General features: G+C 43.8%; 1 protein-coding gene across 8 annotated transcripts in view; it reads left to right on the forward strand.

Annotated features, from left to right (window-relative positions):
* The window catches only part of TMEM156 (transmembrane protein 156), a 222,432-nt gene extending 199,399 nt beyond the window's left edge, over positions 1-23,033 (forward strand). For 7 of the 8 annotated variants that reach the window (XM_069631795.1, XM_069631798.1, XM_069631800.1 and 4 more), the window contains 2 exons: positions 19,494-19,589; positions 22,569-23,033. In XM_069631795.1, coding sequence (XP_069487896.1) covers positions 19,494-19,589; positions 22,569-22,621 — 149 coding nt within the window. In that variant the 3' untranslated portion in view covers positions 22,622-23,033. The remainder of the gene's footprint in view (positions 1-19,493; positions 19,590-22,568) is intronic. The other variant, XM_069631794.1, reaches the window with a different exon arrangement.
* The last annotated feature ends 524 nt before the right edge of the window (positions 23,034-23,557 follow it).

Consider the following 23,557-nt stretch of genomic DNA (forward strand, 5'->3'; position numbering starts at 1 on the left):
GGGGGCGTGGCCCAATACCATTTCCGGGACCGCGCTTCAATAGTCGTATGTATCAGTATGCTGTTATTTCTGTGGTAGCGTAGGATATGGGCGCTTACTTCATTTCAGGTTTAATTGCTGGGAATGCGGAGTTCAGGTCTCGTTTGGTACCTCTGGGATGTGACGCTCAATAAAGGCCATAGCGTCTTCTGGTGCCTCCAAAAACAGTGTCTTGCCTGCGTATTGAATGCGAAGCCTAGCAGGGAACAACATAGCGCTTATTATTTTCCCTTCTCTGAGTGCTCTTTTCACGAGGTCAAAGGATCGCCGGGCAGTCTGTACCCCTGTTGAGAAATCTGGGTATATATGGATGCGGTTAGATTCAAAGGATAGGGGCCTTGTTCTCGCGCCAGACGGAGAATAAGATCTCGGCCCCGATAGCTGAGTAGTCTTGCTATGATTGTTCGTGGTGGTGCCCCTGGTTTGTCAGTCTAGAAATACGGATACCTCTACTTTGAGACCACAAACGCATTTTGGTGGCCGTGGACCAACCGTCTCATGCACAATACGACAGAATATTGGTTTTCGAGTTTGCCAATGAACGGCCATTTTGACGTAGAAAAAAATCGCCATTTTGTTTTCTAACCATTGCTCATTGCTTTCTGTTCCTATTGCTTCGCAGTATATTTTCCGCTTACACTGCTCGACTGTGGAACATTGCTGTCTGTATGTGAAAAGGACAAGGCCGCAGGGCTGTGAGGATAACAAGAGTTCGCTGAAACACAAAAGTAGGCAGCGCCAGGAAGAATGCTCGGCTCCCTCCCGAATGTAGCCTTGAAGCAGAGCTGCAGGGCATTTAATCATTTCACAGCTGCCAGCCAGTCTCGTTATATGGTAGAATATGTTAGAATAATACCGCTAAAGGCTTGAATTATGCTGTTCTAACGGCCCCCCTTTGCTGAGCCCGCTAGAGCATGTCAGCTCCCAGGACGCGAATAGCACCTGATAGATAGCAAGGTCCAGAATGCAACCCCCCCGTATGTAGTTGGTTCCAAGAACAGAAGCGCCGTGTTCTATTCAATAACCAAAAGATGCCTTCGCACTCACAAATTTCAAATTGTTACTAGAATAGATGTTTGAAGGTGTCATAGTGGTCGGAGATGTCCATCATCACACCAAGTTCAAAGAAACCCAATAAAGGGGGGGTGTTAAACATGTCATAGCTGATTGTTTGATATGCATTTTGTATATATGTAACTGATGTACGTAATTCACTCTCTTGCGTCCCTCGAGGTCTAGAGATACTCGTTGCGGGGCGTGAGACCAAGTTGGCCAACTGAGACTTTTGCTTTGCAATAAAACCCTAGCTTTGGGAATACAACCTCGTGTCTGGCGTCTCTATCGTGTGTGGTGACCCGCCTTGTTTCCATAGACGTCAGGGTCTCCTAGGGGCCCCTTTCAAGATGGCGCCCGAATAGGGACCCTCCCCCACTTGTTCCTTCGCGTAACGTTGTAATTGAGAAAGGCAGAGAACGGCGAGGACGGGACGATCGAGCCGGGATCTAGAGGTGTTCGGGGCGCCCTGTAAAAGTGATGAGAGACTCCTTTGCAGATCTGCACACATCTGATCCCTGATCAACGTGCCTGGCTAGAGAACAAGGAGGCGAGGGTCCCGAAACGAGGCGGAAGCCAAGAAATGCAGACACGACGTCCTTTGGTGCGTCAGTATACAGACGACTTGATTTATCAGGTGAGTCATTCCCCGATTCAAAGCATTCTGATATTGGTTGAGAGTTGACTTTGCAAAATCAAATGCCCTAGGTAAGGTTGATTAACCAGGGGGAAGGTTGAAACATGCCTGGGGTATTGTCCACCCTAGCGGGGTTTTTCCGCTGTGGTAGACAATCTTTGGAAGATGGCCAAATTGTACCACCTGGGGGAACGCCGGCGTATGAGATGTATGTGAAGTATGGAGTGGGTGCGATAATATTCTGTGAGACTTGGCATAGGCAAACCAGAAAGCAACAAGACCATCAGCGGCCGATTAATGGTAGTTTTGAGATGGCGAGGATAGATAACTTGGAAAGGGTGTTGATAAGAAAGAAAACGCGTCCTGCAGCATTTGAGACTATTAAAGACTGGAGAAAGGAAGCAATGTTCCGATTTAAAAGCAGAGCAAAGCATGCATGCAGGCATAAATCAAAAGGTGAGGTAGCGGAAGAAAAAGAAGAGGAGGAGTGGACTGAGAGTCTAAGAAGGGCAGGCAGGCGTGACCAGTTGAATATAGAAAAGATATACCCACAGCGAGAATTACACATGGCAGATGAATTGATAGAAAATATATTGACCCATACAAAATAAGGCCCAAGATCAGAAGTAAGACCAGACACGTCAGTAGCTATTGCCCAGACCCCGCCCGTAGCCCAAGCTCCCCCTCCGGTAGCTCAAGCCCTCCCACAGCCACAGACCGCGCACGTAACATTCCTATTAGCCAACCAGGCCCACAACAGACACTCCCTGTTCCCATTGTCCCATCCGCACCTCCCGCCTTAGACACAGACTCGGTACCGTCCGTTCCTCCCGGGGTTGAAGTTGAAACCGCGGGAGCAAGAGGCGGGACTGACCAAAGGGAGTGCACGAGGGTAACCCGCAGCGCAATCAGCAAAGAAAGGAAGGTGGAATTGCAGCAACAGGCAGAGATGTATATAGATGGGAATGATGGGACGGCAACATTGGCTTCGATATATGACTTTCGTAGAAGCAACGAAAGACAGGTAGTGTTGGAATGCATGGGTGAATATTTGGTGGAGAAATGGAAACAGCTAATTGGGAAATTACCACCGCAGCGATTGTTAGATTTGAATGCATTAGCACGCTGTAAGGAGAGGGATGAAGAAGTGAGAGAACATGTGTATAGACTTTTTGAGCTTAAAGATGAATTAGATAATGACTATGTTGAAACATTTACTGCACCTGTCAAAGTGTTTACTACACCCGCGTACAGGAGTAGGGAAGTCGGGAGACCTGGGAAGGGGGAAAAGGGGTCGCATAATAAACGGCAGCTGTTACCATCGCCGGGGCAGAAGGAGATGGTGAACGAATTATCGTTGTTAAAACAGGTGGGGGCAGACTTGAAGGAATGTCTAATTAGAACACAGGTATTAATGCAGCAAGTAGTAGGACATAATAGAGGGCGAGGGAACGCACAAGGTAGGAGTAGTTCGAATATGCATGGGGGAACAGTGGGGCCGAATCAGTGTGCATATTGTAAAGAGGAAGGACATTGGCGAGCGCAATGCCCGCATCTACAGAATAGAAATGGGTCTGGTCAGAGGAGACAGCATAGAGGACACCCAGGAGCAAATGGACCAAATAGGAATAGTATGCAGCAGCATCATAATAGCGGAGGTAATCAAAACCAAGGCCAAAACCAAAGTGCCCCAAACCAGAGTCAGGGACAGCAAAATCAACAGTATGGAAATCAGAGTGGGGGAAATAGAGGGAAGAGTAGAAATGTTTTCTTTTCGATACACAGCCAAACACGTATTACAGTACTAGTAATGATTACACATCGGACGATGTGTTATTTCCCCAATAGGACAGCCCAGGACAGGGGTCGGAACCAGTGTCTATTCCCATGAATCAGAGAGGACCCTACGTAGAAATAAGAGTCGGGAATGAGGAGCACCGCTTTCTTCTAGATACAGGAGCACAGACGTGTTCAATAGACCATCACTTATACCACTGTCAGGGCAAAAGAATATTTCCGTAGGGTTCGCAGGTACACCAGTCATAAACCCAGTGTCCAAACCAGTCCCAGTTACCATAGGACCATTTACCGAACATTGTCCTTTCCTTCTAACAGAAAATTGTGGAGAACATTTGTTGGGATTAAATTTGTTGAAAAAACTAGGTTCTGTTATACATTGCACGGCAGACGGAGTGTTTCTAACGATATGGCCACACAATGCCCCTGTGTCAGAATTCATGTCCGAAGCGTTACCAGGGGAACTAAGTAAAGTACCAACCTGTATATGGGCAATGCATGACAACGATGTGGGATGTTTAAAGATAGAGCCAGTAAAGATTATTTTAAAAGAAGGTGTTACCCTACCTCGAATACCCCAATACAAAATTTTGGTTGAAGGTGAGAAAGGATTGAAGAGTATTGTTACCGATTTGGTGAAATTAGGGGTAATAGAGGAAAACACAGGCAGTACATGCAACAGCCCGATTCTTCCGGTTTATAAAAAAGGAGGTAATGAGGTACCATACCGTTTCATAATTGATCTACGCGCATTGAATAAGGTAGTAGATCCGCAATTTCCTCTAGTGCCAGATGTCACTACAATATTGACAATGATACCTGTTTCAGCAGAATATTTTAGTGTAATAGATTTGAAAAATGCATTCTTTAGTATTCCAGTGGACAAGGACAGTAGATAATTGTTCGCGTTCACATTAGGAGGACGATCATTTACATTTACGCAGATTCCACAAGGTTATACGGAAAGTCCAAGTATTTACAGTAGAGCATTAAAAGAACAGCTAGACATGCTGGAATTACCCGTGGGTTGTGCACTTTTGCAATACATAGACGATTTATTGCTAGCTGCAGACACAGAGGAGATTTGTAAAGAAAGCACTGTATTACTACTGTCACACCTAGCGGCACATGGCCATAAAGCTAGTTTTAAGAAATTTCAGTATAATCGAAAGGAGGTGGCTTATTTGGGCTACCTACTTTCGAAAGGAGGGAGAAGACTAATGCCAGAACGCATAGAAAGTATTTCTTGTATGCCTATTCCAAAGACACAAAAAGGAGTCAGAGCCATAATAGGCATGGCTTCATATTGCCGACAATGGATTGGTAATTTTGCGTTAATTGTGAAACCCTTAGTGAATTTAACTAGAAAAGATGCGGTTATGCCTTTGCAGTGGGATGAGGAATGTCAGAGAGCATTTGATGGATTGAAAACTACATTATGCTTGGCTCCAGTTTTAGGTACGCCGAACTATGAGAACATTTTTAGACTATTTGTGTGTGAAGGTGAAGGATGTGCATTGGCGGTTTTGACACAGGATCAAGGTGGAAGAAATAGGCCGTGCGGCTATTTTTCTTCTGCGCTGGACCCTGTAGCGTGCGCACTACCACAATGTTTGCGAGCTGTCGCGGCGGCTGCTGTGTCAGTGAAACAAACGGAAGGGATGGTATTGGGGCACACTTTAATTCTGATGGTGCCACATGCCATAGACGTTCTATTAAATAGGACACAGATGCAACACCTCACCTCTGCTAGATTGGCAAGATATGAGATTATCTTGTTCGCGCCCCATATCCAAATCATGAGGTGTAGCGCTTTGAATCTTGCAGAATTAATGCCACTAACCATAAAAGAAATTGGGAAGAATGAATCACCCCCCCCCCCCCGCGATTGCTTAATAGTCACTGAGGAAGAAACCAAGGGAAGAGTTGATTTAAGTGATATTCCACAGAAAGACCCGGATGGAGAGTTATTTTGTGACGGCTCATGTTTTAAATTACCAGATGGCACGACAACTGCCGCATATGCTATCACTACCCTAGAGAGTGTTGTAGAAAGTAAAAAGAATCCCCTATAATTCAGCACAAGCCGTGGAAATAATGGCATTAACCAGAGCCTGCGAGATTTCTGAAAATTTGAATGTGAATATAGATACTGATAGTCAGTATGCTTTTGGAGTGGTTCATAACTTTGGTCGACTCTGGGCTGAGAGAGGGTTTCTGACATCACATGGTGCCAGAATTCAACATGGCCCTTTGGTTGTACGATTGCTGTCTGCACTCACGTTTCCAAAGCGCCTAGCAATAGTGAAATGCAAGGCACATATAAAAGTAACATGCAAAATAGGAGAGGGAAACGCATTTGCAGACAGAATTGCGAAACACTGATTTGAATACCAAGATGATGACGGTTCAGACAGAGGAAGTACCCTGTATGATAGAAGATGGAGTTGCGACTGTTAAAGAAATGCAGGCCGAGGCTACGGCTGATGAAATACAGGGATGGGCAGAGGGATCTGCTGAGTTGGATTTGGAGGGGTTGTTGGGTGGACAAGGGAACTAGAAACTGGATGTTGCCAAATTCGTATGTGACTGCAATGGTCACAATGGCCCACAGCCCTACGCACATCTGTGCCAAGAAAATGATACAGCACCTTTCTACAGTATGGCAGAATGTAAACATAAAAAAGAATGCAGAGAGGTTGGTGCAGAACTGTATCACGTGTTTACAACACAATGTAGGAAAGGGAACAGTGACTCCAACAGGCAGTGTTGGCCCGCCCTCCATGCCGTTTGAGGTAGTTCATTTTGATTTCATAGAGATGGAGAGGTGCCAAAACTTAAAATACGTCTTGGTGGTAATCTATGCATTCAGTAAGTGGGTGGAGGCATATCCTTTGAAAGATTGCACAGCAATGAGTACGGCAAAAGTAATGTTGAAGGAGTATTTTTCCAGATTTGGCTTGCCCCGGTTCCTATGGTCTGATAATGGACCGCATTTTGTGGGTGCAGTGATATTACAGATATGTGCTGGTCTCCAGATTGATAAGAGATTTCATAGTTCAAGGCATCCGAGTTCTGCCGGTCTTGTGGAGAGGCACACCGGGATTCTTAAATCAAAGATTAGCAAGATTTGTGCGGGAAGCAAGTTGAGTTGGGTGGATGCATTACCAATAGCACTATTATGCATGCATACGTCTGTACAGGCTAAACCTGGGCTCTCCCCGTACGAAATCGTAATGGGGAGGCCGGCAAATGTTTGGTGCGCACCTCAGCCAAAACGACTTAGTGAGATAGAACATCCTGTGCTTAGTACTTATTGTGGCCTTTTAATGCAGAAATTGCGTTTGATTCATCAGCAGGTGCAGGAGGCATTACCAGTAAGGTACACCGGTCCGGGGCACGCGCTGGAGCCAGGAGACTGGGTGCTGCTAAAAAACTTTGAAAGAAAGTCATCATTAGCACCCCGGTGGCGCGGGCCCCATCAAGTACTTTTGGCAACGCAGACAGCAATACGGGTGGATGGAAGGAAGTCGTGGATCCATGCCACCCAGGCCAAAAAGATTCCAACTGCACTGAAAGTCTTGCCTGACACTGATGACCGGAAAGAGACAGCGGTCCCAGAAACGAAAGAAAGTGTTGCCAGTGAGCAGCCACCGAATCTGCCAAAACGAGAAGCGAAACTCGAAACAAAGCCTGAGACGATTGCCAAAAAGGGGGAAGGGCAAAGAGTACCCCAACGTTGCCCAGGAGAATCAACATCACTGCTGACCGACGTGAAATCTGCCTTGCAGATACCAGCAAAACCAAATCGTGTACCCCTTTGGCGCCCACCAGCACTTGCCAGCACGCCAAAAAACGGATCTGCATCATTGGCGCGGCGCACACCAGCACCTGCAGTAGCGCCACAGGCTGACTTCAAGCCTGAATCTGAAAGTGCACCGGCACTGTTCACGGATCATACGATACCAGGAGCAAGGCGATACAACCTGCGGCCTCGGGAGACAAAGTGATCCGCATTCTGTTTTTTGGTGTTTATGTCAACCTCTGGTTCAGCTCATGGTCGGAGAAAGAACCAGGGGCTCATGGACGGAGAAGGAACCAGGGGTGTAGAGGAGAGAAGCATGAGAATTGTGCAAATCGGACAATTCAAGACACGCAGCTCCTCGGTGCGATCATAAAAAGTACATGTGTCCGGAACCAGAGCGGACAAGCTGGGCGCACATGGTACTATGGCAAGTGAGATAATTGATTAACAGTACATGTGTCCGAAACCAGAGCAGAGAAGCTGGGCGCACATGATACTGAGGTGATAACTGATCAGAGGTCCTCTGAGCAGTATAAGAAGGGACAAGTGATCTCGCCTAAAAACGAATAATCGAATCCAGGCTAAAAAGGACAGGCAAAACTGAACTGTGAGAATTCCATTGAACTTATAGACATCAGAGCAAGCGCGACGAAGAGAGATATCCACAACGAACTGTGATAAGGAAGAAGAAGGACGACGAGAAACATGCCGGGACCGGTTCCAGCCTCCTCCTGCACCACCACCGCTGAGAATGAGTCAGTTATAAAGACTATGGCCCTCATTACAACTGAGGTGCTAAGTGCACCAACTTTACCACCATGGTGTAAACTACGTTTACACCATGGTGGATGGCGGATTTACCACCCCATTACAAGGTGAGTGGGGCGGTAAATCCCCATTTCCCATTTCCCCTTCCCCATTCCCATTTTTGCCCCATAGGGCATAATGGGAGTGGGGAAGGCGCTAATTACGGTACCGTAAATTACGGTGCCGTAATTAGCACCAAGGTGCCTTAGCACCATGGAACTTAACGCCTGCAAAAAGCAGGCGTTAAGGTGGGAATCAGGCGTTAAGGGTTAACGGTGGCGTTAACCCTTAACGCCTGAGTTGTAATGAGGGCCTATAAGTTTAAGAAAAACGCATGGTAAAACAAATTGCATGCTGGCACTAACGATAATAATGTGCTTTATGAGCGTGGTAGCACCAATATCGACAGCCCTAATATTATGGTGGGTAGAAACAATACACCCATTAGAAATGTTTTTACCAATAATTAATATATCCACTACTGAAAGCCCGGTTCAGGTGATCACTTATACCCTACCCCCAATGGAAGAAAAACACAGGGAAGGTTTTGGAAATAACACCTTACTGCTGATAATGAACATGACACATGCAATCCTGAAGGAAACAAACTGCTGGGTATGTGCCCATTTACCACAGCATGCCGGAAAAGGAATAGGGTGGTATGTGCAGCCATTACCATTAAGTTCTGCATGTAGTGCATCTTTAGGTGCAATGTTCTATGGGAAATGGAATGAGAGTAATACGGGTCAATTAGACAGAACCAACATGAATGAGTTTAAGGAGATAATAATGAAGCCTGTGGGTTGTTCCATTTTCCATAAAGCACAAGTAATAGCCCCAGTGCCCACGAGGAAAAGTACACGGAAAATAACACGACAAAATAGACAAGATAGATTGTCCCCGCCAGAAAAAACATCTGTAATGACGTTTCGTGTAAGAACAGAAGGGGAAAAAAGATGCAATTCCCCCATCTTACACGGTGAATTATAGCCCAAGAACTGTCCATTTTTGTCTAAAAAAGAAAGGCACTTTTTCAGTCGGAACATATACTGGTTGTATGAATACAGTGGTACTAAAATGGGAAATAGAACCAGTATACGTAGGTGATCCAGTTTATTTTATATGTGGAGAGAAAGCATACCCTTGGTTGCCCAGAAACTGGGGAGGTACATGTTACCTAGGGCTACTGTTCCGAGGAGTATTCCTCTTAGAAACAGCAGCCATGGCCAGATTATCCAGAACTAGAGTCAAAAGGACTGACGAAGGTGTTTTAATAGCAACTGATGTAGCGAAATCATTCATTCCATTCTTAGGACAGATAGTGAACTCCTATAATATAAGGCAACTGTCCAGAATCCTAAAGAATACAATAAACACAACAACAGATATATTATTTAACATGACGTTGGAAGAAAGAGGAATAAGGTTAATGACGCTGCAAAATAGAATGGCTCTCGCTGTAATACTGGTAGATCGTGGGGGAATTTGCAAAATAGTGGGATCAGCATGTTGCGTTTATATCGATGACTATTCCCCCACGATCTTTGAAGCAATAAAGAAAATGCACGTTATAAGCTCTGAACTCCCCACGGGAGAAGGGAGCTGGGGAATAGGATCTTGGTTTTGGGGAATACTACGATCTTGGGGATGGAAGTTGATCTCAATATTAGTAGTGGTGTTCGGAATATTCCTAACGTGCTGTTGTTGTATACATTGTTTACCCATAGTTTGCGCAGAGGTAACTGAAGGATGTACGGAAGGATGCATGCATATGATAACAAAGAAAAAACAACCTCATGATCGAACTAGCCCAGACCCAAATGAGATAAGAGCAGTGAAAGCGTTGATGGCAATAGATATTGATGAAGACAATGATGTCCACGATAGCATGCAAGACTCAGACATAAGTACTTCAGATTCATCACCACTAGAGGAGGTTTCAATAAATAGATGAGGCGTTTGGCATATGGCCAAAGGAGGGTTTGTCAGTCTAGAAATACAGATACCTCTACTTTGAGACCGCAAACGCATTTTGCTGGCCGTGGACCAACCGTCTCATGCACGATACGACAGAATATAGGTTTTCGAGTTTGCCAATGAACGGCCATTTTGATGTAGCAAGAATCGCCATTTTGTTTTCTAACCGTTGCTCATTGCTTTCTGTTCCTATTGCTTTGCAGAATATTTTCCGCTTACACTGCTCGACTGTGGAACATTGTTGTCTGTATGTGAAAAGGACAAGGCCGAAGGGCCGTGAGGATAACAAGAGTTCGCTGAAACACAAACGTAGGCAGCGCCAGGAAGAATGCCCGGCTCCCTCCCGAATGTAGCCTTGAAGCAGAGCTGCAGGGCATTTAATCATTTCACAGCTGCCAGCCAGTCTCGTTATATGGTAGAATATGTTAGAGTAATACCGCTAAAGGCTTGAATTATGCTGTTCTAACGGCCCCCCTTGGCTGAGCCCGCTAGAGCATGTCGGCTCCCAGGACGTGAATAGCACCTGATAGATAGCAAGGTCCGGAATGCAACCCCCCCCGTATGTAGTTCGCTTCCAAGAACAGAAGCGCCGTGTTATATTCAATAGCCAAAAGATGCCTTCGCACTCACAAATTGCAAATTGTTACTAGAATAGATGTTTGAAGGTGTCATAGTGGTCGGAGATGTTCATCATCACACCAAGTTCAAAGAAACCCAATAAAGGGGGGGTGTTAAACATGTCATAGCTGATTGTTTGATATGCATTTTGTATATATGTAACTGATGTACGTAATTCACTCTCTTGCGTCCCTCGAGGTCTAGAGATACACGTCGCGGGGCGTGAGACCGAGTTGGCCAACTGAGACTTTTGCTTTGCAATAAAACCCTAGCTTTGGGAATACAACCTTGTGTCTGGCGTCTCTATCGTGTGTGGTGACCCGCCTTGTTTCCATAGACGTCAGGGTCCCTAGGGGCCCCTTTCAGGTTTAGGTGGGGGGATTAGCACCCTATGTGCTCTTTCAACAAGGAATTGTTTCAAAAAGTGTTTGTGCGTATGGGAATAGAGAATAGAGCATGTCTTCTAGAAAGTGTTCCATGGAGCATTCCTTTTGCGTTCTGCCACCCAGACCGCCCTTATATTGTTACATCTAGATCGGGATTCTAAATCTTCACATTTGTTCTAGAGTGTCTTGACGTCTTTTTGGATCTTTTCCATAGCTTTACTTTGTGTGGCCGACGTGTCCTCCAGGGTAGAGACCCTGTCCTCTGCCTCAGAGACTCTGGGGTTAACTTGCTTAATATCTGCTTTGATAGAGGCAATGTTGTCACCGATGTCATCTAGTTTGGTGTTGATTGCTGCTAACCCTTTCTCCGTGGCAGCCATACCCTGTGCAGGGGGGTCAGATAAGGGGGTACTGGAAGATTCCGTGGGTTCTGTGTCATGGTCTTGATTGGAGGAGTTAGCAAATGCAACCATGGGTCCTCTTTTCTTATCCTTGTTTTTGGCGCCTCCATCCATGTCTGTATAGTGGTTGTGGCTTGTTATTTCCAGCCCAGGGGCATTATAAATAGTGGCAAAGGTGAGCTGATGTCCCGTCTATGGTGTGTGGTATTCAGCTATGGTGCCAGGTGAGCAGTATTAATGTAGGATTCTCAGTGTATTCAGTGAGTCCCAGTATGCAGCAGGAGCTTGTGAGGTGGGTTTGTATCCCAGCTTCATGTTCCGGGTCCTGACGGTTCCTTTTTTAGATAGAGGGGCACTTGATTAGCGAAAGAGAGGTATGTAGTGCGCCCTTATGAGTGGAATTTAGATTAATCCTTCTTATGGGGCTTTTATGTCGTGTGAAATGGCTGGATATAGTTCCTGCTCGATGGTTCCAATGGTATGGGAATCGGGCAGGCAAAGGTTGTGGCTGGATCGTTGGCGGCGTAGTCATCCGCTGCGTGTAGCGGCCCAGGGAGCCTGCCTGGTTGTTGCGGGTGGCTGGGCGAGGCGGTAAACTGAATTGAGTTTTGCGCCCCAGCCGGGCGGAAGAACAGGTGAGCGGGGGTGGGGGGGCCAAGGCCTATTGCCTCCAGGGGGTCAGCGATGTTACTCGCCCCCACCCAACGTACCTTGTTGACTTCTGCTGAATCGGACCTCACCGGGGTTTGTTCTGCAGCCGGGGAGCAGGGCTACCTGGGTGCAGAAACCACACTATGTGGCTTTGTGAACCCGCTTCTACCCGATGCAGGGTTGCGTACGGTAGGTTCATTGTGCACCCAGTAGGTTATGGGTTGGGTCGCTCGGTCTGTCGGCCAGTTCTATCCGGGGCTTGCAGGTGGATAGGTAATAGTCTGCAGGAATGGAGGAAGGGCACGGTCCCACCCAAGGCTCCGCTCTTCGAGGAGGTTTCGGCAGCATTCGGGCAGAACATAGGGACTGTTCGAGCAGCAGTGACCAGGATCTGTTGGCAGCAGATCGGGTCGCGTTCCTCCCTTAGCCCAGTACTTGGACTCTGACCTCGGATCAGTTTCGGCGCAAATTCGCGTAGCCGTTGGGCGGAGTGCTTATTCTTGCAGGTAACGTTTCTCGGGATAGGAGTGTCGGTTGTTCCCCGAATTAACCCTGGTTGTGCCAGGGGGGCTCAGACACACCCCCACTTGTATAGCTCTCCCAGCAGCAGCGCCGTTCCGCAAGATTTCATGATCAGGACATGTTCAGCTGCGGAGCTCGTATGTCAGGCGCCCATCTTGTTTGGCGCTTCACAGCGCCCCCCGACTTTAATAGTGTTTTTAATAGGTAGTTGTATGTTTGATTTATTTAATTGAAGCATATATATATATATATATATATATTTATAAAACCTTGATTTGACATTCTTATATTATGTTAATGCTGTTCTATTGCTGTTTGGGTTTGCTACCATCTCAAGTTCACACTCTTTCTAAGAGTATAGCCTTCCTTCCACCTACTTTACCACAAAAGGTAAAGAACATATATCTCTTGTTCCGGTTTTACCTTTATGATTCGGCTCACTGTTGGTTTGTAGAACTGTGAGGGCTGAGTAGGCGGTTTAGCCACTACTCATCCTCGTACCCCTGCAGAGCAGAAGTCATTTTGTCATACCGCCTCATTATGAGCTTTTGCTACTCCCCGTTCTGTGGCCCCATAGGACTTCATTGGTGAATGTAGGTATTACCTCGTGGGTATATACCACAGAGGCAGTACCTCCATGCTTATGCTGGAGGAATTACCCCATATGGGTTTACTAACTCATAATCTGGATGAGTAAACAAAAATAGGAGGAAATACTGCTAACTCCTGTTTTTCCAGTTACGGCCAAACTCCTAACAAGGCCCATAGTGATTCAAAAGGCAACTGACGACTAATTAAAATATATCAAAATCTACACTTACTAGTATAATGCGTTCTGTCCTTAGCTTGAATATTGTTAGACAATCAAAAACATCTTCAATGTGACACCAATTAATTTTCCAAAGTCATGAGAGAGAAAATGTAAAAATGAATGTGAGTCTAATTCTCAGCATGCATTTTATGTCTTATTGCCCAGAATCCAACTCTGCTGGAATTAAATCTGCCTATGTTTAATCAGCTTGGTTTGACTCCCACACTAATCTTTAAAAACCCTGCTGTCTCAAAGTGAGCAGCATTGTCAGATCTCTCTGAGACTACTATTCACTCAACATTCCACATGCAAGAAGTGGAAATCAGGTTGATCAGCTCTTTTAATAACAATTTCAGAGTTTCCGATCACAACCAGTGACACATTGAAACATCTAGAACATGAAAACACATATCGTTAGATGTAAATAAAAACATTGGAGTTGCTATTTCAGCTCTATGATGGGTTCAGTGTTGAGAAAATCCAACCAGAAATATTCACGTTTGGATGAGTTGTGCTGAAAATCTCAATCTCTCTGCAAAATCGGAGAAGCAGATCAGATAATTAACATTGCCAAATTCCAGAACATTTTTAGCCACTTATGATGTTAAATATTCTGCCTTGATATGGATTATTTGTGTTCCTACCGTCTTGTTTTTTGTCTTGTGACTAGTTTGGCTAATGTACAATTTTTCACGTGAACATATGATAAAATCAATTACTCCTTCACTCACAGAAGTTGCAAACTCACAAACTTGAAACTTTTTACTTGCCAATGGATGTCAATGGATGGAATGGATGAGTGACTGTGTCACTGTCGAGAAAAGTATTGCAGATATTGCAGTTACAACATGGACATCTACCTCTTTCTAGAAATACATACAAGTAATACTCTTTCTGCATTTACAACCAATTTATTATATTCTGATGACATTTCAACATAATTATTAGTAGCTCTTTGAACAATCCCATTAGTGATTTATGCTCCTGCAAGAGGCTTCAATGTTTAAGAGCATTTGTGACATTTCACATAGTTTCAGAAATTGAAGGGTTGTCCTTGGGAAAACCTTTGGTGTATGAGTGACTCCATTTGTAAGATTTCAAAGAGAGTAGGTGGACACCCCAGTCACCAAATCTCAGTTAAATCCGTACAGCCTTTTTCATTTTGTGTCTAGGTGGAATTTGGCCTTGTCTAGTGGGGTGATCCTAACACCCTCTGGGTCACATCCGCAGCACCACCTCCTCATATCAGGGGACAGTCACATGGCTCACATGATAGTAACCTCTCCACTTAAGAGAGCCCCAACCTCAAGTGGCCGGCCAGGTCCCCTAGTTTTTTCCACATAAGGGGAGAACTACATTTCCCAAAATCCCCCTGATTGCCTGAAGGAAACCCAGATTGGACAAGGAAACCATATTGTCAAAAGTTCAGGAGAACTGTGAAATTTGGCCAACCCACAGAGGTAATTTCCAAACCCCAGAGAAGAAGCCCCCACAAGGGAACCTATACTTGTTTCCATATAGGGGAGAACATGTACCTCGTCCCCTTCTTGATAACAAAGGGGGGAAAATGAAATTACACCCTCCCTCACTCTCACAGGAAATGTATCATATACAGACCAACTTGGGGAAAGCAGGAGAAGGGCACACATAGCTCCAAGGATAGAGAACTTCCAGAAGCAGAGTGAGAGCTATTGGAAGGGACAGGGCAGACTAGTGAAAACCAAGATGGCCGCCCAAATTCTTAGAGCCTTGTTCTTATTCAGCCCACCCCCAGTGGATTTGAAGGAAGGACGCTGCTGTAGCCAATCATGGTGGTGCGCTCTCCTACAGTCACTGCTGCAGCCTGTTGCCTCGAAAACCAGGCTATGAGAGGGGCCAGGACACTATAAAAGCAGCTTCAAACTCAGGCAATTTTGGGTTTCTGAAGACAAGTGCAGACAGCATTTGGAGAGAGGAGGATCAGTATGGAGCAAGAAGGAGGATGAAGGGACAGTGTGTGATGGTGAATTGGTTACATCTTAGAAGGGGTGGAGAAAGAGCTGGTGTGGAGTAACAGGAAGTATATTGGAGAGAAAGTATTAGAAGGGAAAGATTAATATGAAAGGTTTTGGATTGGTTAAGGACAGGGAAGGAGTGAAGAAAAGCTTAGCAGTAAGGGAGATGGAGTTGGAAGGAAGAGAAGGATTGGAGTAGAGTAGAGTGGAGTAAAACTGAGGCAGGATACTGGGAGAGTTAAGGAGGAGGTTAGAAAGTTATTGGAAGAGGTTGTGGAACTTTAGGAGGTGGTTGTAGAGTTTGCGGAAGTAGCAGTATTGTCGGAGGTGCTTGGCAGATTCAAGGAGAAGGTCAGAAGGTTGTTGGAGTAGCTCCGCAAGTTGGAGTAGGCATTTGGAGAATTTAAAAAGGAGTTGTAACATTTAGTGGAGAAGTTATGAGGATACTAGAAAGGAAGCGTGTGGTAACAGGAAGGTGGAAGGAGTTGGAGGAGATATTTGTTAGAGGAGGGGGACATTTTGTGAAGGAACCACAGTGGGGCAAAGTACTCTAGGAGGAGGCAGAGACCCAGAAGGAGAGAGACTGCATTAGAAGTGAGGCCCTTATTTGAAGGGGAGGAGTCCATGGTCGGAGTAGGTACAAGCTTGTGACATGGCAACGATGAGGGCAGGAGCAGCTAAGGCTATAGGAACCTAGGGTTGGGCCTGTTAGTCCACCATTCAAACTCTTCTACCCCAGGCACCTCACCCAACTCTGCAGACCCTAAAGCAGGACTCGCCCAGTCTGAGAACCGATGCACAGAGGCTACCCTGAAACCAGGTAGATTTCTCATCAATTGTGTACATGTAGGGAAGGACTTTATATGGGACTTGGGACCTCTCAGAGAAAATCCACAGCTGGAATTTACTAAAGAGAGAGACGATTAAGTTACCTGTTTTTTATTGTTGCCCCAACTTGTATACTCCCCCAAATCCTTTGCACACTATATATTTGAGTCAGTCTTGTCTGTTGATCCCGGTGGCCTTCCTGTCAATATCTATGTTTCATGTATCTCCTTTTGAAGTATCAAAAACACAAATATATTTACCATGCTTCCTAGCACATGGAAGTCATTACTGAGCCAGTTGGAAAGCATTCAATAACTTGTGTCATTGACTGCATTACAATCATTCTGATTTTGGAAGCAGACAGGGAAAAAGCATTTCCCTGCATTCAAGAAACAACCATGCAGTTTCCCAGAAAGATTTCCTTCAACAAGATACAAGACACTTCCTCTCGATGGGTAGGTTTTTTACACTGCACTTTCAACCCAACAGGCAGCATCCAAAATGATTGCATCAAAGTAAAAGCTAAAATATGGAAAAATGCTTTAATTTTTAATAGAAAACACGGTCACTTTTTCATTACGCCCAATGCATTGCTCATGTTATTACCAGTCCATTTCAAGCAACCTTACAAATAAAATACACATTTAATTAAGACAATCTTGTTATTTAATGCTACAAAATAAAAACACATTTAATGTAATAGTAGGAGTAATTATCGCTTGTAATAATGAAACGAACACAAGTCATAGTACGAGGAGAAGTAGGTCATTATCTCGTGCTACTGTCCCATCCCTCTGCCTATAAGGTGTTGGGGTGGTCGATAAAGGTCTCAATGGGAAAGAGGGGTTCATGTTGCTTAGGCCATATTGGCAACTTGGGCGACAGTGTAGTTGGCGCGATGTTGCCATTTAGTATGTATCTAGTTTAGTTAATGAGAATGGAACGAGTTTTACATTAGTGTTACTTTGTGTTTAGCTAATACATTTTAGATTTGCACGTGCGTAGCAATGTAATTTAAAATCTGCCGATGCAATAGGAAATAAATTGTAGCCGTGTGGTGTGCCACGCAGCGCCTAAAGATGGGAAGAGAGGAGCTTTATATGAGCACACGAGAAAGGAGATTTGCAGATGCAGAAACCTTTGTGAGGGGATGCAGTAATCTCGAACATGCATGCACATAAATACTTACCTGGGGGTGTTTGGGGAAATGTGTTTGGGATAGTTGCGGACCACGGGGTACATGGCAAATACACAAATCTGTATGCCTCGAGCCCCCTCATAGCTAGAGGTTGTTGTAGGCCTAAGAAACCTGTGGTGGCGAGATAAACTCTGTGCAACTTGGAAAGCTGGATGAGCGAGTGTGAAGGCTGAGGGAAGACAGCTAATTGCATTTGGGCCGCTACAATAACATCAAATGGTCAGTTGCGGCCAGGCTCAGGTTGTTACGACTTGGTGCTATTGTGGAGAGGATATGTAATTTTTTTAAGCACATGGGAGCCTGTTGTTCAGTTTCTAGGGAAGTCTGGCCACCCGGTAGGGTCAGTTTGGGGATGGGTAATAAACCCAGTGCAAAGGGTACTGAAGGACAGAGTGCACAAATGGTTTATGGGTTTTCGATCAGGATTTCAGGAATTACCAGGATGTGGCCAGAGGCCATGCATGCTGAAATGGTAGTAATATAGATTAGCGTGAAATGAGATGCCAGCCAGTCTGAGCAGATAAGATGCTTATCGCCAGTTCAAAGGGAACTTGTTTCTCTCCCTCCTTGCAATATTGAAATATCCTTGGAAAAGCCATGGGCTTAGATGTCCCCGACCAGTTGGAACTTGTAGTAAATTATGATTGTTGTGAATATGTAACCATGTGGTGATGTCATGACCTACTAAAGAAGGATCCTGAGAAGGGGCGTGCTGTAAATATGAGATGATGCACATGTATGATGAAAGGGGATGGTGGTTAATTGTATTCAACAAGAGCATGGGAATGAAGCGGATTATATTTCTTTGTATAGGGTTGATCAATCATGTTTGCGGGATGCACTTGTAATGAAATAATTGGGAGTGTGTTAACTGTTGCAAAATGTATATAATGTGAGATCTTTGTGTGGTTCGAGGAGAATCTGGTTAGATTGACTCTACAGCATCATCTAACCCCTCCCAGCCATTTGCACAATAACTTGCTTTACAGACAAACATGCACTCGCTACTTAAGAGGTGGGCCTATTTTGGGTTACGGAGATCGGAGGTCCACTCCCACAAAGGTTATAGTAATTACTAGCCAGCTTTACATTATTTCTGTCAGCCGATATGATCTAAAAGTCTGTAATCAGTTTCCCATGCTTTCCTATGCCATTTCTATCGATAAACGGAACATGTGAAATACCCACCTGCAGTACCAGTTTAAAAGATCATGTATTGCATCTATACAAGTGTGGCTAATTGACAATATGTGTATGTTGCCTTCCACAACCCCTTCAGAAGCAAGCATATCTATGTTTTATTTTCAGCAGTACAATATTGTTTGTAACACACATTAGCAAAAGAATATTGTTATATTGAGGTGCTACACAGATGAGTGATATGAAGACGCTAGACAAAAACTGTAATATTTGATGATACATTAACAACCTCAAGAACACATTCCAGTTACAATGTGAATGCATATTAGAAATGGACAGGGGAAAAAACAAGCAAGTGCAATGATGAGACAAGCAAGCACATTTGTGATTAAAAGGAAACTAAGGGAGCGATACAATAGCCAACTATAAATCAAGATCATGTAACAACAAAAAGACTTAAGGAAAATAACATCCATTGAAGGAAAGAATTTACAAATAGGAAGGAGAGTGGGCCTGCAGACAAACTGAAGCACAGTGGAGAAGGTGAGTAACCTTTTATACGGTACCACGTCATAGCAGACGTTTATAGACAAAAGGTAACTAAGGACAACATGCCTTTAGAGTAAGAGAACACCAGAAAAGTGTGGCTTCAATTTAATGACAATAACAAAAAAAAGACCGGACTGCTTTGCCAAACAAAGCTAAAATGGGATATGGAGTGACTGACTTTTTCAGATGATCTTGTACTATGTTCATGATGAGATATGCTGAGCATCCAGGTCATGTTCCTGCTTTTATCGGTTTTAACATTCTTTTCATGTTTGATTAGAAGAGAGTCACCGAAGGCGATCTTCAACTTGTGTTGTGATGAGAAACCAACTCCCATCAATTCTGGAATTCGAAGCTCTTCGCTGCATCGATACTGGTATGGTATACTAAGCATTTATTTTATTTAATAACCAAGTGAAGACACCTGTTATATCTCACATAGCTTTAAATTTACCAAACTTAGTTCTAGCAACATGATGGTAATTTTTGGAGGATCCCTCCCAATCTCCTTTTTTTAGTCCAAAAAGGGAAATGCTTTGGAACTTCTATAGTCACATGGTTAGCCCTTAAAAGGTTTCCAAGAAGGTGAAGCTATAGTAACAAAAGGCAGAAGAGGCCCAACTTTGGATAAAACATTACGTTTTGTCTTTGAGGATTAGTGTTCTCTTCTGGCAATACGCCTGTCAAAGTAGGAATCAATTTGACTAATTATCAAGTTACTTTAAATGTCGAGTGCATTAAAAATAAATATAAACATAAACGTGTTGAGGTAATCAGCTTTCCTAATTATTTGACAGCAGGCTCTGTGACCAAATTTGTGCTCAAATGTAAAATGTAGTGACTAATAATGCACAATAAATAAGAAGCTGGACATATATCAGAAATATATCTATAATTGCATGACAGAGATAACTGTGCATGATATGTTAGGACGCCAAATGATGCGTCTCCAACAGCTTCAACAGTCCATCCTGTATTAAACTTTGTTTTTGGTGATGTTCACATTGACATACACCAGGTGTTATAGCTGAATGTCTGCCGGATTATTAATATAAAAGACCTTAATCAAAGGTTAAAGGAGCAGTCAGACATCAAGAAACATGAATAAGTGACATTCTGGAGCGTGAATCCAAGAATCGAAGGACATGGTGACAGTTACCTAATTGTTCTTTAGACTATGTGCCAGGGTGCAGTAAGGTTGGAGCAAAGCTAGGTGGCAGGGCGATCTGGGCAGATGCTGGAAGAGAAGACGGGCATAGAAGAATCTTGAGCTGATTGGCAGTTGCTGCATGAGGTGCTCAAAAAATAAGAACAGAGAGTCAGTAAAAGAATGAAGACATAAAAGAAACAGTAGCAGTGAATTTGCCACAAAATGGACCAAGTTCCAGGGGAGTGGGAGATTTCAAAATGTCAGGATTACCTACAAGTAATCTTTATTACTCTGTGTCCTTGTCTTCCTCTCACAATCTTTGATTCTGTGAAATATATGCCATGTGTATATACAGGTCCATGCATGGAAGAGGCAGGCTTTTATCACCAGAAGAGGAGTTTAAAGTTTTGGAAATCGGACTATGAATTTCACTTCTCCCTTTTCTTTTCTCTAAGGTGTGGCAGTAAAGGCCTGTGTCGGGAGTGGATGATCCTCATGTTATATGGACTGTGATAATGGAGACAGGCATTGAGCTAATGTGGTTATCTACACAGCAATATCATAGCACTTGAGGCCAAGAGAAAAGAGCAGTATTTTGGTATGCCCCAAATTTAGTTAAGTTGTTGAGGAAAGTTCTCCAATTGCATTTTTACAGAAAAAGATCCCAGTACAATTTAGCAGTTTAGTTCTTCATACAGGGCTGTACCCTTTCACAGATTTAATTGATTCTTTTTCTTGCTGATATTAACCCTCAAAATTCTCTAGACAGAACTAACTCATTAGATTTAAATGGGTTCGATATGGTGGATCATTGTACACCAACGAGGTGGATTATTGTACACCAACGATTGATTGACCTTACCCCTACGAGCCTACAACAAAACATGCTGTATGCGAACAGGTTTTTTAATGACATGGCCTTGAATTGAATTTGGCGAAGACAGAAATTATGGCTTTTGGTAGGGATATATCAAAATATACATTACTTATTAAGTCAAAATTGAAGTATAGGAGTCATACAAATATCTAAGTCCAGTGTTCACCAAGAATGGCGGCTGGCTCCCCCACATAAGGATGGCAGTGAAGAGTGCTTCCGCAAGTTTCAGCGGTCTGTTAAGCTTTTATTACAGGTTTGGTGGAAAAAGATTGGACACATGTTTAAAGGTGATGGAGGCTAAAATACATTATATGGCAGTGCAATATGGGGTCACGCTAATTGTTTGAGCTGAGAGTTATCCAAAACCACTTTATAAGGAAGATGACAGGCCACTCTCCTAGTACCCCGAGTGATGCCTTGAGGCTAGATTTGGGTGTATATACAGCATATCGTGTATCTACAGCACCGTAGTTCTAGCTGAACGCAAGTTCTTAGAGTTCTTTCTAAAAGCACAATCAGATAACAATGAGAACCATATCATTATAAAGGCGAACACAGACATAGTTTCTTCACTAGATCACAGGCTTTCATGGTTTAAAAGTGGCACAGCTCTGCTGAAGAAATGGGGTTTTGACTGTGGTTTGGTTTTCAATAGGACACCAACTAAGTCTGTGCTTAGAATCAGGGCGGAACAGTTGTAATATGGTGCTACGATGAAGCGAGCTAGTACATTTCCATCAATTAAATTTTTTGTGGGTTTACGCCAGGCTTCAACTGGGAATAGTGATATAGGGATTCTTAGCTAACCAGAGCACAGAAGGATACTTCTAATGATACGGCCAAATGCATTGACACTTAAGGATTGCATAAAAAGGCCAGGGGTGATAAGCAGTGTGCTTGTGGGTTTGGTTTTGAGATCTTTTTCATTTTTGCTGATCTGTCCAAATTTCATTGATCTTTGAACGTTATGGCTTAAGACCCATTTTTGTAATCAAAAATTAAGTTTGGTCTTAGATGTGCTTATTTATGAATCGCAATGACCTTAATTTGATTTTTTATTTTTGTTGTATGAAAATTCTTAAAAGCTGCCTTTAAAAGATGTTCAAGACCTTTTTAAGGGTTAATTTGTGTGCTTTTGAATGTTCTTTGCTGTCCAAAAGATGGCTACCGCGATTGTTAATACGTTTTATTGATAATGCATTGCACTGTTTTGCAAAAATGTGTTAATGGCTATGGCCGAATACAAATTATTTATTCATTCATACTGTTTCTTCATGCCTTAATTGAACCCATTATTTGTTTTTACTATCTCATGTTTACGGTTGCAGGAAATTCAGTGCTGTATATCCCAAATGAAAACTTAGAAGATATGTCCAATTAAAGGTCCGCTTGAGGAGGGGCGCATCTGAAAAAGACATCACATAGGAACAGAACACCAGCGGCACAGTCGGAAGCACGATAAAAATGCAGGAAACACACACAGCGACGGTCCTCTTATCAGTGGGGCCATTCAGCATATTGTTTGAGGAGAAATCAGGGACGGCTTTTTATCTGGTTCTGATTTCATCGTGATGAACTTACGAAATTAATTACACCTACATTCAGGGTCGTACAACACTTGTGCAGTCCGCTCAGACACTGAATGGAATTATTTTACTATCACCTGTGCCCTATTTATTTTCTCCAACTATTGAGAAGTCAGTTGGGTTAATTATTGTTGAGAAATTGTTTGGAAATGCTTCAAAATGTTCTTGTGAAATGTTACTTACTAAAAATGGATTTGCGCATTTTAATTCGATTTAAGCCATTTCTCATGTAATGTAACATAAGTGCCACTTCTGGTGGCCTTTTTGTGTGTGGCTCTGTAAGAGAATGGTGAGGTTGGTCATTAGTGGGAGAGAGTGATACTGGAAATGCATTGGAGGGACAGGGCCTCCTTGTCCTTGTCCTATACCTCCTTAAGCTGTGTGCACAACCTGAACAGTTTGCACGACTTGCACTGTCCATCGGCATGATCCCTGGGGAGACAAATATTGCACACCCGGTGCAAGTCTTTCCAGGGGAATTTTCTATTACAAGAAGGGCAAAACTTAAAAGATGTGTTTTCCATTATGTATGGGGGAAGCAGCCTGGTGAAATGTGTGGGAATTAAGGGGAATATGCATTCTCTTAACGAGATGAAAGTATGAAGCTCCCCCCACTCTCCCTACTATGAGGGCCGATACCCGTTGAGGCCTTCCGAGGCCATGACAAAAGATCATCGAGATGGGTTGTTGTAGTCATCGACGATCGTGATCTGTCCTCGAAGCCATCGCCG

Source organism: Ambystoma mexicanum, chromosome 6q, assembly GCF_040938575.1.
Source record: "Ambystoma mexicanum isolate Mex_15411 chromosome 6q, UKY_AmexF1_1, whole genome shotgun sequence".
NCBI classification, from domain to species: Eukaryota; Metazoa; Chordata; class Amphibia; order Caudata; family Ambystomatidae; genus Ambystoma; species Ambystoma mexicanum.